At 40.3% G+C, this 17,101-nt stretch overlaps 1 protein-coding gene across 1 annotated transcript in view; it reads right to left on the reverse strand.

Moving 5' to 3' along the window:
- Nucleotides 1-6,852, reverse strand: part of STX1A (syntaxin 1A) — a 145,248-nt gene extending 138,396 nt beyond the window's left edge. Inside the window, exon 1 of the mRNA XM_033921657.1 lies at nt 6,715-6,852. Within this exon, the coding sequence (XP_033777548.1) occupies nt 6,715-6,744 (30 nt within the window). The 5' untranslated portion in view covers nt 6,745-6,852. The remainder of the gene's footprint in view (nt 1-6,714) is intronic.
- Nucleotides 6,853-17,101: the final 10,249 nt, after the last annotated feature.

The following is a 17,101-nucleotide window of genomic DNA, read 5'->3' on the forward strand; positions in this document are numbered from 1 at the left end:
TTCCTTCGTGGGATGTTTCCCCTTAATATATCGAAAGAATGGCTTGAAGTTTTTCGCCTCCTTAGTTATTTTTTCCTCGTAGTCTTTTTTGGCCCCTTTTACTGCCTTATGGCACCTGCGTTGATGTTGTTTGTGCTTATTCCAGTTTTTGATCTTTTCTATTCCTTGAACGAGGTTTTTTTTTGTCTCTGATCGCTTCCTTAACCTCTACAGTGAGCCACGCCGGTTCTTTATTCTTTTTCCTTTTTGATCCCTTGTTGATACGTGGTATATATAGATTTTGCGCCTCGGTGACCGTATCCTTAAAAAGAGACCAAGCTTGCTCTAGTGTCTTTACAGTGTTTATCCTCTTCTTAATTTTCTTCTCCACCATGTGTCTCATCCCTTCGTAATTCCCTTTTTGGAAGTTTAGCACAGTGGCCATCGTTCTGGACTGATGTTTTGCCCCTATTTCCAGGTTGAAGCGGATCATATTGTGATCGGTGTTTCCCAAAAAGGATACTCATGGAAGGCTGGGTTGCCATCATTTTTTGGCAAATCCTGGAAGGACTGTAAGGAGGCATGAGACAATAGTTGGCCCCCCTCTCAGTTTCCGTAAGGGATTATCAGCTGTCATGAGCCTAGAGATGGCAGAATGGTATGGGTAGCATTAGAGGATATTCTGGTTGGCAAAACTCTGGGATATGGATCAAAACAATAGAGCATAAAAAGATAGTGTAAAATGCTGTTTCCTATAGTCTAACTATATGATATAGCTGAGCAACTAACCACACAGGCTAAGTGTGTGCTAAGGACTGTGTTGACAGCCCCTGATCTAGTTAGAAGTGTTCTGTCGTATTGTATCGAATCTTAGCTTAAGCTAAGAATTGGTTTGACTAATGAAATAAAATAGTTCTTTCTTAGGGAGCTCTATTATGTAAGATATATGGCTCCAACTGATTATTAGGCAGACTTGATGAGGATAAAGATAAGATACAGGAGAGCCACTTTTTCTACCAACTGCTCCCTACATAGAATTCTGAATAGCAGGTGGAGTATTTTGTGCATTATCTTACACTGCACAGAACATAAGAATAGCTTTACTGGGTCAGACCAATAGTCCACCAAGCCCAGTAGCCCTGTTTAATGATTTTATTATGTAAAACCGCTTAGAAGTTTGATAGGCAGTATACCAAATTTTTATTAAACTTGAAACTCCTCACAGTGGCCAATCCAAGTCCCTAGTACCTAGCCAAAACCCAAGGAGTAGCAACATTCCATGCTACCGATCCAGGGCAAGCAGTGGCTTACCCCATGCCTTTCTCAATAACAGACTATGGACTTTTCATCCAGGAATTTCTACAAACCTTTCTACAAACCTTACGCTTTCTGCTCTTACCACAACCTCTGGCAATGCATTCCAGAGCTTAACTATTCTCTGAGTGAAAAAATATTTCCTCCTAGTGATTTTAAAAGTATGTCTCCTAGTCTTTATAAATTTTCAATAGAGTAAAAAATTGATCCTCTTGTACCCGTTCTACTCCACTCAGGATTTTGTAGATTTCAATCATATCTTGGTCGCTCTTTTCTGATCCTTTTCCAGTACCGCTACAATACTCCCTCCTTATTTGCGGTTTCAGGACCCACGGATTCGCCTATCTACAATTTTTGTGCCAGGAAACCCCCCCCCCCCAATCGACCTTACCTGGTGGTCTAGCGGTGACGCAGGGTGGGAGCGATCTTCCTATACTCCTGCCCCATGCAGAGCTGTCATCAAAATGGCTGCTGTGAGTTCCTGTGGTCTTACGAGACTACAATGGGAACTCACAGCAGCCATTTTCGATGAAGGCTCTGCATAGGGTAGGAGTGTAGGAAGATCACTCCTGTCCTGTGTTACCTCTAGACCACTAGGTAAGGTCCGGGATGCAGGAGGGAGGCGGGGGTGGGTCAGAGCCGGCCTAAAAGTTATTCACAAATTTTCAATATTTGTGGGCTGGCTCTGCCCCTAACTACCGTGAATACGGAGGGGGGAGTGTATATCTTTCTTGAGATAAGGAGATCAGAATTGAACACAAAACTCCAGATGAGGTCGCACATAAGCGATACAAGGGCATTACAACATCCTTAGTCTTGTTTTAAAAAAATTTAAAAAAAATTCTTAGCATCTTGTTTGCTTTTTTGACCACCTCCACACATTGGGCAGAAAGTTTCATTGTATTGTCTTTGATGACACCCAGATCCTTTTCTTGGGCGCTAACCCCCAAGGTGGACCCCAGCATCTGATAACTGTGATTTAGATTATTCCTCCCAATGTGCATCATGTTGCATTTCTTCACATTAAATTTCATCTGCAATTTGGACACTCAGTCTTCCAATCTCCTAAGGTCTGCCTGTAATTTTTTAAAATCCACATGAGTTTTAACAACTTTGAACAGTTTAGTGTCATCTGCAAAATTAATCACCTCACTCGTCGTTCCAATTTCCAGAACACTTATAAATAAGTTAAATAGCACTCTGAGGTTGTGGGTTCAATCCCAGGACTGCTCTTCGTGACCCTGGGCAAATCACTTAACCCTCCGTTGCCCCAAGTACCATAATTAGATTGTGAACTGCTGGGAACTTAGGGAAAATACTTAGATTACCTGATAAAAAGAACCCTGAATTTCTCTAAGAGAGTAGTATATCAAATGCCAATAAACATCCCAGGGATCTGTATACATTATAATACCATGTTCAAAGCACTACTCCACTGTTCTTCAATGCAAGGCCAGGAAGCCAATGGCAAACTCCACGAACTGCCCGACGATATTCTACTGATGCCCTCTAGATATTCCTTGGACTCTCAAACATCTGACACTCCTCTGACTCCTTCAACTTCCCTACCCACTTCTAAAGGTAGGAGCGATACCCAATCACACCTGCTCCTGGTGCTGCCATCTTTCAAAATGACAGCACTTGACCCTTTTCAGGATATTCTGATGCACTACTAGGGTCAGTCTACCAAATAAAGTGGTTCATTCCAATGCACTGCTAAGGGTCAGATGTTACCATTTTGAAAGATGCCAAATTCAGAGGTAGGAATAATTGGGCATTGCTCCCATCTTAGAGGTGAGTTGGGAGTAAAGGTTGTGTCTAGTGGGTGAACCAGAGAGCAGACAGAAATATTGGACCAGGTGAGAAGGAGGGGAAGAAGGTGAGATGCTGGACATGGTGCAGGGGGAAGCAAAGGAAGAAAGTAAGATACTAGACCTGAGAGAGGGGAGGGAAAAGGACAGATGCTGGATCTAGTGGGGGTAAGAGGGAGGAAAGAGAGACTGTGACATAAATCTAGATAAGAATGGGCATTTGAGAGAGACACAAACTGGTGGGGATGGCTGTTGACATGAAATTGGTCATGAGAAGCTATTTGTTTGCTCCCTTTCTGCCCTTTTTGACCCAAAAGCATCTCTGACATAAAATTTAGTAGACACCATGGCAGACATGCTCTCTCTCCTTTTTCTTAGCAAGTATGAAACTGGCTAAGATAGAAACAGGCACTCTTCCAATATTGTAAGGCATGAGTCTCCTTTGAGTCCCTATTTACACTCATATATAATATTTTTATCTATGATCTAGATGCGGAAAAAGAAAGCCATATTGCCTCTCTTGCAAGTGACATAAGTGGGTAACTATAAATACATTCTACAACTTACTGATTTTACAGATTGTTGACACATGAGGTTTAATAATAATAACTTTATTTTTCCATACCGCCATAGTCAGTCAACTTCTAGGCGATTCACATCAAGAGAAGGCTGGACATTCAGTGAATTACAAATGCATGAGGACAAAGTTACAGGAGAAAAGGGTTATAGGGGAAGGGGGGTTAGGAATTGCCTGAAGAATTGCTTAGGGGTTTGAAGGGGGAAAAAGCGTGGAGAGCGCGGAATGGTCTGTTTAGGTAATGAATTTGTTTAAAGTGGATAGGTGTAGAGTAGCATCAGTCAAAAGGAACTTTTTTCTTCATTGTCATTTTAGATGGCTATAGTTGCAGTGGAGGACAAAGAGCTTAACTTCCCTTGGCTTGTCAGAAAGAGTGTGCAATTGAATATAGCACATCATGTCAAAAAGCAGGATGACCTACATAAAGAGTTGACTAGATGGACTGTAGATTGTCTTTCAACTTAAAACAATTATATAGTTACCTAGTTGGTTAATTATGAGTTATTAGAATTGCAGTTCATCATGACTTTAGCTTTTGTGTGGTCTTTGGATAATTACATATATAATCAGACACTTGAAACTGCTGCACAGTAGAAAAATGTCCTACTTTACCATGTTGTGCACTCGAGAGGTAACCTTAGCCATGAACACAACCTGCTATTAACCATATTTGTTGGAGTCCTATGGTGAATGTGATTACTGCATCCTTGAACTGATAATTGCTTACAGCTGTAATATTAAAAGATATCCCTAGTATTTAAAACACTGCCACCTAACAGCTAAATTGAGAAGAAATGCATTTAGAAAATAGAGAATAAAATGTAAAATACTACCATGCATATTTTAAGTCCAGTACTACTAGCCAGCTGCCACTTTGTAAATCTTATTTGAAAGGCCTAGGGATTATATATATATGAGCTCTATACATTTTGTTGGAACCTCAGTAGGGAAAGAAAATGTTTCATCTGATGTCACACTAACCCCCTTTTATAAAGCAGCGTTAGGCTTTTTTATCACCAACTGCAGCGGTATTAGCTTCAATGCTCATAGAATTCCTATGAGTTTCAGAGATAATACCACTGCAAGTGGTGATTAAAAAAAACCCTAACGCAGCTTTGTCAAAGGAGGGGTAAATTTTAATTTCTTCCTATAATCCTAGAATTCTAACCATATTATTCAATATTCCAAGCCTGTAAAGATGTACAGTTCTTGCAATAAAACCTATTACTTTACAGACAATTCTCTTTTCATCTAATGATATAAGTTTCTCAAATAAATTTTCACGTTTCGCACAGCTGAAAAAAAAAAAAAAAATCAAATAAGGTATAACATATTTCTCTTACAAGAATATCTAGGAAAACTTATTTTCATAGGAAAGAATGCATGCAAATTTTTGGACAGTATTCTATTAGCTAGAAGTTTTTATAAGTGAAATTCAATGTACAAGAACTAGAAGTAGTCAGGTCACATGAAGGTAACAGAGTTATCTATTAACTGGCTAATTCCGTTTTTAATAACTTCCTTAGTTAAAAATGTACTACCATCAACACTAGCAAAACTGTCAAACAGGCTTTTTTCTAGCCTTTTGAATACATTCCATACGTACATTACACATCTTATATGGAAGAAAATCCTCTTATAACATAATACCCAGCCTGTTGGCCTACAAAGAGGTTGCATCCAAATGTCCACATTCCACAAAACAATTGCACAGCAACCAAAAACTAACAACCCATTTGAGAAGCAGAACGTCAGAGTGGTGTCCCATCCCGATAGGTAAAGGTTTCACTGGTTATCAAATGTCAGAGGTCAGACATGAAAAACTGTGAAACCAGGAATTCATGAGAGGTGGTATATATAACAATACTGGCAAGGCATTAATCTTTATAACAATGCAGTTAATTCAGCAAGAAAAAAACCCATAAATAGTTAATTGCAGCATGTTTACTATACCTACAAAACAATAGCTGAAGTGACTATAAACAATCAGGTAAAAAGACAGGAGCTGATATGTGTAGTATTTAAAAGTAAATATGCTGCTTCGAGAGTAGTCCGACTTAGACCACCTCTTAATCCCCCTCTCATATGATGTCACCTAGACCCTCAGAAATGCCACCAAGATACTCGAGTGTATTTCATAGTATCTGGCTTTATGCATTTAATCTTCACCAGGTCTCTTATTAATCCCTCAGAACCTGACCACTTAAGTTAAGTATTAAATAAATTAAAAATTATTTATAAATTTGAATGATATAATTACATCCCACTAAAAACATAAACATTTTCTGTAAGAGACCCGGTGAAGATTAAATGCATCGAGTATCTTGGTGGCATTTCTGAGGGTCTAGGTGACAACATCATATGAGAGGAGGATTAAGAGGTGGTCTAAGTTGGACTATTCTAGAATCAGCATATTTATATGACACACTCTCTCACAACTATTTGGGTACGCTGAGTATCTAAAAGTAAAGAATACCCTATCCTCAGATGAAATCAGAGCTTAACAGGTGTACCACTCACATGAGAAATCATCTCTAACATACCAAGGCATAAATGAGGTTCATTACGGTCACAGGTTGCACAAAAGTAACCTATTTAGAGACTTTCCCCCGGGGAAACGACACACAGGGCTGCAAAAAGCAAGAGCCAGATGTGTCATGTGCATCCAGGATGAAAAGTGAAGCCAAAGAGAGCAGCAGCAGCAGCAGCAGCAGGCCTGGTAGGTGAAGGGGAGAAATTCAGCTTCTCACTGGCCTCAGAGCCCATGAAATCGAGCACGTGCAACAGATACATTCTGGAAACCCTGACCAGAGATGCCCAGGCGGTGCATAGAACGGAAAAAAACAACATTCCTGCGGGAAAGGCCAGCATGTCTTTCTTTCGACAATTAAGTTCGACAATTCGGGAACTAGTCAGAACCGAGGCAGCTGCTCAAGTGAGGCCCGGGGGAGAGGCACCGAAGTCAGACGAGCCGAGAGGGACACGAGCGGCAGGTGCGCAGCTGCCACACAAGCAACGGAAAAGAACACTCACCGCGCGGAGCTCCTGCGTGCGGTCCTTCATCCTGCGGCGGCTCGAGCTCTCCTCAGCCCCGCGCGCGCGCCCTGCCCACACCCCTCCCTTGCACTGCCGCTTCTCGCCCGCGCGCTCCCTCGCTACCTGCCACCTGAGCTCCGCCTCCGCTCACGCGGCTCTCTGCCTGACACCGCCTTACTCAGCGGCGCCTGCGCTTTCTGCTCGCCTCGCCCACCGCGTCTCACGTGATTGGAGGGGGGGGGGGGGTCGACGAGAAACAGCCTGACGAGCGTGGCCACGGCGAGAGCAGGTAGCGCAGGGTGGCCAAAGCCCGCGGCTCTGATTGGCTAAAGAACTCAAGGGCGTGGCTGGGGCTTGGAATTCAGGACCTTGGAGAGCTCCTGCGTGTGCAGGCGCGCGTTATAAGGTTCAGAATGAGAAGAACCCTAGCCTAAGAGAATGGTAGGTATAAAGAGACAGACTGGGCTCAGAATGCCATGAATAAACACAGTATTTCCACCTTGATTCAGTTTGAATTTCAAATTTAATTGGCACAAACTGTCAAGAAACAGACACCCACCAGGATGTACCCTGGAAAATCTCATCCGTGTAAATCCATGCTCATATTCAGTAAACTACACATAAGGAGCCATATAGATTATGAAATAAGTGGATTCCTCCACCCCCCTCAAATGTACATTTCAGAAATGATGTTGATTTTAGAAAGGCAACTCATGCCAATCCTTAACGATGAATCCAAGATTCAAATTGGCAAGTCTAAGATCCTATTGAAGCAGTGGCTACAAGTAGGCATATGCACATTAGATGATGTGTTATCAAATGGGAGAATGCTTGATTTTTTACAACTGCAGCAAACATTCAGCATTACAAAATCTCAAGCATACAAGTAGTTGCAGTTGAAACAGGCCTTTCAGAAGGGGTTCCCTGATTGGCAAAATTTAAATAATCAGTACAGCTTGCCGGGCCTATGCTTCCAAACAGATTTGCTAGGGCACCAAGCCGCCAAGTGGTATAAATTAATATCTGAATAAAAAAAATCAAAAACTAGCCTAAAAGACATTTGGAGCATTGAGATAGAGCAGCAAATTTCTGCTACTCAATGGCCACAGATTTGGACTTGGAGGATGATATGTACAGCGTCAGCATCTATGAGACAAACTTGTTTTTTTTCTGTTACATAGAGATTTTTGGACCCCAGTTCGTTTGCAGAAGTTAGACAGTTCAAAATCTAATAGATGCTAGCACTGTCATCTTGAAATAGGGCCACTGGATCATTTGTTGTTCTATTGTCCTTTGATATTCAACTTTTGGAAATTAATATGGGGACAAAGCAACTCGATTTTGGATTCTTCAATTCCGCTGTCTTATGAGATGGTTATTTGTGGTACACTGTTGTAACCTAAACCTCCTTTGGACAAATATAAAACCAGATTATTTGCTATCATGACTGGGATAGCCATGCAAATGGTTACCAAAAATTGGGATCGGCTTATTTTCTCCTTCTGGTGGGATTCTTTATGTTCATGCTACAAATTTGAGAAAACGAATACAGAAATTTTGGGGAATAATAAGTTATTTAAATTAACTTGGAGTCCATTGACAAATTTTGTTAAAGTTGATTAGCTGGATTATCCCCAATTTCCTAGTTGAGGTGCACATTGAGGGAGGGTGGGGGATGTCATCGTTGATCAATAAGTTCAATATGATTTTCATTACATGTCTGAATTAATGCATTTTGTTTTTGATCTTGTATTGGGGAAGGAGGGGGAAATGTTTTTGAAGTATTTCTATGCTTGATGAAAATAAAATTTTGAAGTTAATAATATGTATATTTTAATGCATTGTTTTTGATTGAAAAATTAATAAAGTTAAAAAAAAAAAAAGAAATGATGTTTTCAGTAAGAATTACAAGGAGACACTGTGATACATGCAGTGGTGTACCACCCTAGGAGGGTGCAGCCAACCGGATCCGGGACCGGAACCTCCCACCCTACTGTGCAACAGGACCTGCACCTCAGCGCAGCTGCCGGTCCATCCCCTCTGAAGTACTCGCTCTGGAGCAGAGTCGGCTGCTGCGATGACTGCATCTGCCGGCTCTGCTATGGAAGAAGTACATGACATCAGAGGGGGTGGACCCGGTGGACACAGGCAATTGCGGCAAGGTCCCACGCTGACTGCGGCTGCCAGGTCCACCCCCTCTGATGTCACTTACTTCTTCCGGAGCAGAGCCGGCGGGACCTTGCCACATGAAGGGACAAAAAGGAGGACTGCTGGTAAGGAAGACTGGTGGAGGGAGAGAAAGGGGTAGGGTGATATGAAAAGGTGGTGCTGATGGAATTGGTGTGCAGGGAAAGGGGAGAGAGACAGAAGGGGGAAGGATACTGGATGGAATTGGATTGGAGGGAAAGAAAAGAGGCAGATGCTGATGGAAGTGGGGGGAAGAGAGATACAAGGGGTAGATGCTGATGGAAGAGAGGTGGATGGAGAAAGGATGTTAGTGGGGAGGGTAGAGGGGGAGCCAATGCTGGATGGAAGTGCAGATGGGAGAGATAAGGGAGCAGATGCAGGAAATAAATGGGGAGGAGAGAAAGAGGGGAGCAGATGCTGGATGGAAGTGGACAGAGAGAGGAAAAGGTACTGGATGGAAGGGATAGAGAAAGAGGGCACATGATGGAAGGAGGGGATAAATAAAAGGAGGGCACATGATGGGGGGGAAAAGGGTTGAGTTAGTGAAATACTGGAAGGAGTGAGGGAGATGTGAGAGAGAGGAGAGATGCCAGACCAATGAGGGTGAAGGGAGAGATGGAAAGGGGAGGCATACCATTTCTGGAAGGGGCATAGGAGAGAAGATGCCTTATACGGGCAGAGAGAGGGCAGACGGTTGATGGAAGGAAGAGAGTAACAAGAAGATGAGGAAAGCAGAAACCAGAGAAGACAAAGTTTAAAAAAAAAATTCTATTTATTTTTTGCTTTAGATGTGTGTCACTGTTTCTGTGGTGGTTCATTTTAACCTTTGTCTATGTATTTCTATTTTATCTATGTATTTCTGTTTATATCCCCCCCCCCCCTTTTACAAAACTGTGGAATGTTTTTTAGCAGCCATGGTGGTAGCAGCTCTGATGCTCAGAATTCTATGAGCATTTGAGCTGTTACTACCATGCATAAAAATCACACTACAGTTTTGTAAAAGAGGGAGAGGTTAGTTTGTGATTACATATTCCAAACTAGGCTAAGGTGTTTTCTGTGTTCTGTGTGTTCGAAAGACATAGTTTTCTGTTAGGATTGACTGTGCAGGATTGATCTGTACTAGTCTGGCTTGTTTAGTTTTACAATGGGTGTATTGATGTTGTACTGCTCACTGCAGTTTGTAAGATGCTGCCTTTTCCTAGGTACACTCTTGAGTAACATGTGGATTGTTACTAAAAATCATGTTTTTCATATAGATGGGGGGGGGGGGGTGATTTGTCAAAAAATGATGGGCCCCGGGTGTCACAAATGCTAGGTACGCCACTGTTTAGACTTGTTTTAGCCATGTCTAGGTTACAGAAAGGTGCTCTAGACTAGAGGCATGACACCTCCTTAATCCACCAGTGATTTGTGTATCCCTCCCTATTCCCTGAAAGTGAAGCTGGAAGAGGATACCAGGATCTATGACAGCTTCAGATATTATGGGCATTCTTAACAGCAGGCAGCATGGCTGAGGAGTAGCCTAGGGATTAGTCTAATAAACTGTAAACCATGGGACCCTAGGTTCCAATTCCACTTCATCTTTTTTTTTATTATTATTGTGAGCCCCTCGGGAGCAGAAAATACCTACTGTACCTAACGATACTATATAATACACCTGCAAGCCATAGATATTGTAAGATGAAAAATAAAACAGTGTTGGCAGAGCCATGAAGAGAAGTACTGGGAAACTAATCAATTAGAAGAAATTTGTAAAAATATTTTTTAGTTACAATATTGAAAATTGTAACTAGATTGCAATTGATAAAAAAGCTTACAATATAAAAACATTGGTTAATCTGGAAGTTTTTTAATGACCTATGAAGTTGTATAAGAGAGCTACAGTATAATCTCGTTATAATGGCATAGAATAGGATTTAAATCATCACCATCTACTCCTCCATCACTACCATTACCATCACCTCCTCTTCCACATTCCTAAAAAAGTGATTAGGTTTGATTAAGATTTCTGTGGACTTTCAGTTGCCAGGGCACAGACTCTGCCAATAAATGTCAGTCTTGGTGTTCAGATTAGGAAAACGACAGTTGTCATACCACCAGCTCCCTCCAACATGGGAACCACATTTCCCTATAGAACGATCATTGTCCCTGACATAGGTGGAGAATTTCATGTTATCATGCATGGCTTGATTCTGATCTGTGGTTAGAGCATCGCCAGCAGTGCCACTATATTTGCCAAGTCGCAACCGAAAGCAACTTAACTCTCCCTCCAAACTGAAAAGACAGCAAATTTCTCCATGCAGATGCATCCTGTAGAACAAAACAAACCTTGTAAAGTTTTTGATTGGTAAGTAGATGCACAGGTTGGTTACCCAACTGGTGGTCCTCCTGGGGGCTGCCAAAGTCTCGTTTGTAATTCCCCCAGGGGACATACCAGTTTGTTTTGCTGTTGTAACTGTTTCTCTGAATCACCATCCAACCCCCACCTGATTTCCTCATGTCACAATGCACCACCAGGCGATGCCCCACTGCTGATTGGATGTAGAGTCCACTTCTCTTTCCCCAGGGAATTCTAGCAGTCATCAGGATACACCACTATTGAGGAGAAAAACATATTTTCAGTCCCACTTTCAGATGGAGAGCTCTCAGAAAATGCAGATGGCCACAGATGGGGATTCCTCAGAAGGCACAGGCAAGTCTGAGGAATCAGCATGTGGTAATTAAGACTTACTGGGAAGAACAGAAGTGAAGGAGAAAGGGACAAGCTTCATTCAAATCTGCAAGCCCTCAGATTAGATAGAATAACTTTCTCAGAGGGCTTGATCAAAATCATTTTTATAGAAAATGTTGATCGTTCAGAAGCCTTATGTTATGCTGATATTATAAGAGCTGAGAGAGTTTATAGATGGCTATCTTCCACTCAGAATGATGAAAATTACTCTGCAGGTATCATAGAGTCATCTGTACAGAAAATAGCCACAGGCTTACCTGAGTAATGTAAAGAGATGATCAAAATGTCAGAGAAGCTTTCTTGACTGCCTGGCCATCTCCATGAGTGAGGCTTTTGTGCTCTTTAGTGCCCGAGTGCTTTATCAGAACCAGTCCACTCTTAGAAGTATGTCTTACTTTTTTTCCCCCCCAAGTAGTGCGTGTAGAAATCCATCTTTGTTTCCCTTGGATTATTGCTAAGTAATACAGTACAACTGAATTATAATTAGTGAAAATTCCTCAGCACCTACTGATTTCAGAGCTGTAGTTAAGGGCTAACGGCTCCAAGGGACAGAGGCTCGTGCTGGTAGGATAGAGACAGCTTGTCTATAAGAGACACAATCACTTGAATAACTCTGGTACTCAAACAATACTTCTAGCACTTGAAATACAGTAAAAGTTTCAAGTTTATTATAAAATTTGATTAATCGCCTATTCCAAATTCTAGGCGATGTACACTAGATAAAAAACCAGATATGGGTAACAAATCACACAAGGTTTGTCATCCTTGGAATATAGTAGCCGGGATGGGATGAGTGAAGCACTGAGTATGAAAACATTTTGGTAGACATGGAGTTCTAAGTAGAGAATGACACGGGAACAAATTTGTCCCCGTCCCCACAGGTACTAAATTTCCCTGTCATAAGAACATATTACGCCGATTCTGGTTTGGTTGCACTGTTTGCCTGTACAAGCTCAAATTGAGTTTAAGGTGTTTTGTTTGATTTATAGAGTGGTGCATAAGCAATGTCCGTTGACAGTTAGTTGTTAGGAAATTATGTTCAGAGGAGCAGCTTTGTTTGGAGGTTCTCTCTCTGAGGCAAGTGAAGTCAGGAAGTTACCAACGATTTATGATAGCAGTTCAAAGAACAATGTTGTGGAAGTAAAAAACGCAACACAACAAAAAAGAGGAAGACCCAAAAATCCACAGTAAAACCAATCCAACGATAAAAACAAAAGGCTGTGGATACTGATGTTCTAGGAATGGTTTATTGAACACTCTTACACATAAGAACATAAAAATGCAATGGTAAGAGTCCAAACGGACCCAGACCCTACACGGTCCGTGTTTCAGCGAACACACCTTCCTCAGGGGTCCAATGGTTCTCAAATGCACAGATAAAGAAACTGGACTAAAAACAGTCAAACTTGATTCCATACAGTTCATCTAGAACTCTCAGATCATCTTCACAATGTACTTTAAATGTCCCCTCTTTAAAAATTATTGGAACCCGCCGTGCTTCAATTTTCTCCGTTACGGCACCAATGTTATGGAACTCTCTTCCTTTGTATTTAAGATTAGAACAAGATTTAAAAATATTTAAAAAGAACCTTAAATGTCTTCTTTTTAAAGAAGCCTTTAATTGACAGATTACAAATTCTCATTTTTCTTGACATCCTTTCGGTCTCTCATTTTTCCCCTTATCTCCCCAATGTGTTTCCCTTTTATGTAATCTTTTAATAAATATTGTATTTCCTCCCCACCTTCCCATTGTTATCAGCTGTCTTCTTGTCTAAAGTTGTTTCCCAGTTTGTTTATATGAATAGTAATTGTATAAGTAAGTCCACTTTATTTTATTTATGTAAAACGCTTTGAAATTGTAAAAGCGTTTAATCAAACAATATAATAAACTTGAAACTTGTCTTTAAACTTATAGTCAAAAAACACTGCTGACAAGCATGAACAGCATGAAAAATCGCTATATAGTACCTGTGGGGACTATAAAGACAGTTTGACTGTTTTCAGTCCAATTTCTTTATCTGTGCATTTGAGAACCATTGGACCCCTGAGGAAGGCATGTTCGCCAAAACACAGACCGTGTAGGGGCCGGGTCCATTTGGACTCTTACGATTGCATTTTTCATTGCAATTTCCTATCAAATGAAAGACTCGACTCATGCGCATTTACAAGTAGATATTTAAATGTCCCTATATCTCCCCTCTCCTGCCGTTCCTCCAAAGTACACAGATTGAGATTTTTAAGTCTGTCTCCATATGCCTTATGATGAAGACCACATACCATTTTAGTAGCCTTTCTCTCGACCGACTCCATCCTTTTTATATTTTTTTTTAAAGGTGTGGCCTTCAGAATTGTACACAATATTCTAAATGAGGTCTCACCAATACTTCCTTTTTCCTACTGGCCATATTTCTCCCTATGCAATCTAGCATCCTTCTAGCTTTCGCTGTCACCTTTTCAACCTGTTTGGCCACCTTAAGATCATCACATATAATCACACGCAAGTCCCGCTCTTCTGTCGTGCATAGATCTTCTTCACCTCCTAAACTGTACCGTTCCCTCTGGTTTTTGCAGCTCAAATGAAAGAGACTGACCTCTGGTGAATTTAAACATCTCTATCATATCTCCCCTCTCCTGCCTTTCTTTCAGAGCATACATATTAAGATTTTCAAGTCTGTCCCCATAAGTTTTATGAGAAAGACCACAGACCATTTTAGTAGCCTTCCTCTGGACTAACTTCATCCTCTTTTTGAATGAATTGTACACAATATTCTAAACGAGGATGCCCACGTATAAGGCTCTGGTGAGACATCACCTAATGTTTCCTACTGGCCATTCTTCTCCCTATACACCCATGCGTCCTTCTAGCATTTGCTGTCGAATTTTGTACCTATATGGACACTTTAAAATCATAAATAAATACAATCGAGAGAAAATTTTTTTTAACCAAATATAACTCAATTCTCAAAACAATATAATCACAAAACAAAAGAATTCAAGTAGATTCAAAACCACATATAAAAATAACAAAAATGATAAATATAAATGTGTGTAATTTCCAGAACTTTCTTTAATTGTTGGAAGTGGTCCAGGGTCATTGTATGGATATATGCAAGTACAACATTATGTAAGTCAAATCATAAGAGGGGTTTTTTCATTGGGTGTACACGAAAGGATTTTAAATTTTTTAATCAATGTAATGATATTCCTATTTCAGTATCTTTATTACATAAATTGTGGTGGAGCTTGATTCCAAATAGAACATATGAGATTATTATACAAAAATGGCGTGATGAATTGGGAATTCAATTATCACTTCAAGATTTCAGTCAAGCTATTCATCATTTGCCTAAAATTATTACAGAATATATTTGGAGAGAATGTACATATAGAGTTTTGCATAGGGCATATTTTTCACAAGTACAAGCATTTCATGCAGGATTAGTTAATTCTCCTATTTGTATCAAATGTGAGAAAGATTCTAATACTTTATCTCATGCATTTTGTAAATGTCATCTGGTTAAATCTTTCTGGTCTGCCAACCTATTATTTTTAGGGTCATTATGGAATTGTCAATTGGTTGAATCTCCAAAAGGAGTGTTATTCAGTAAAGCAGCAGCTTGTGGGGTTTTTGGACAGGATAGATGTATTCTTTTTCAAAAGGCATGTATGATTGGTCATAAATGCACATTGTAATATTGGTTACAGAAAGATCCTCCAAGTTATTGGCATTAGAGGAATCAATTCCATCGTTTAATTTTATTTGAGGTTCGTAAATTTCCTAAAAGAACACGTTTATTTTTAAAAATCTGGGACCCTTATATACAAAAAATTATCCTCGAAAGCAAGAAGTATGATTCTTAATACTTTATATTAAATTTAAGTAAATGTTTTTAATATTTTTGTTTATTTGGTATTTCATGTCACCTTTCATTCTAGGGTAGAGAGGGAAATAAGAATGATGATTTTAATATATGTTAAATTACTTGAAATGTATTTCTGTATAATTCATTATAATATAATAATATTAAAAAACAATCTAAAGTAATAAGGAGGATATAGGAAAAAATAGATTATATATATAAAAATATATTTTGGAGGAATGATAAAATATGTATGCAAATGTTTTATTAAGAATTAAATTGCAATTAATATCTTTTTGTATCATATTATTGTATATTTATTTGATTCCTTCAATAAAATGTTATTATAATAAATGTGTGCTCAGTGGAATCAACATCAGAAATGCCATAGACAGGCTAAAAATATGTTAAACATGAACATCATAGCACACGCCCTCCCTACCTCTTTTCCCCGTCCCGGTAAGACAAGTCAGCAAATGCTTTTAAGAAAACTTTTTTGCCATTGCTGTTAAAGACTGTTTTATTGAAGCTTGGCAAATGTTATTTGAGCCCCGTTGGAGGTTTGTGCTGATGTTTTTCTCTTGTGGTTTTCCCCATGTCCAGCATTGGATTCTTCCTCTTGAAAAAGAACAGTTGAAACACAATCTGTGTCGAGGAAGCATTTGGATTTTATCATTTTGGATGTGGAGTGTATTTGGACTATTTTTTGGATGTAGTTTTGTTTTTGATCTTGGTTCGATTTTCACTGAAGATTTGAGGACTCGGGAACAAAATATTTTGTTTGTCGGACAAGACAGAATGCCGTGGCACATTAATTATTACCTTCCAGATCAGGAGAGGACATCAGAGAAAACAGCTGAGAAGTATTTTTCTTATCTTTTTACTCTGTTTATTCATATATGGAGGTAGGGAGGGCATGTGCTATGATGTACACGTTTAGCATCTTTTTAGCCTGTCTATGACATTTCTGATGTTGATTCCACTGAGCACACATCCTCTATAACAAAACACTAAGCGCGCATGCACACTTGCGATGCCATGATCCCTGCCGCCATGATGTGTGCCTCTGTGGCCGTATTCTATTTGCGGCGCGTGCAAAAGCTTGGCGCACGTGCAGCAGATTGAGCAGCGGTTTGTCTCTTGATAGCTTGCGCCTATCAATGGCAAGAAGGTGACGTGCGGGTGCTGCAAGGTGTCCCATGCTGATAAAAATTTTACTACTGCTGCACAGGGAAGTGGAGGGGGAGAGGGAAAGGGGGCTGCTTTGGGAGGAGGGGTGTGCTGCTGGAGGGCAGACAGTAATCATGCTTTGTCTGGGAGGAGACAGAAGGGGGCCACAGAGAGACAGGCAGGCATGGTGCAACAGAGAAATACAGGCAAGCAGGGGGCCAGGGAGAGAGACAGACAAAAAGAATGACAGACAAACAGACAGAGACAGACAGACTCATCCAAGGAGAGACAGAGAGAAAGAAAAAAGACAGATAGACAGCGGCCAAGGAGAGAGAAAGAAAAAAAAGAAAGAGACAGTGGCCAAGGAGAGAGAGAGAGACAAAGAAAAAAAAGAAAGACAGACAGACAGCGGCCAAGGAGAGAGAGACAAAGAAAG

Source organism: Geotrypetes seraphini, chromosome 15, assembly GCF_902459505.1.
Source record: "Geotrypetes seraphini chromosome 15, aGeoSer1.1, whole genome shotgun sequence".
Lineage (NCBI taxonomy): Eukaryota > Metazoa > Chordata > Amphibia > Gymnophiona > Dermophiidae > Geotrypetes > Geotrypetes seraphini.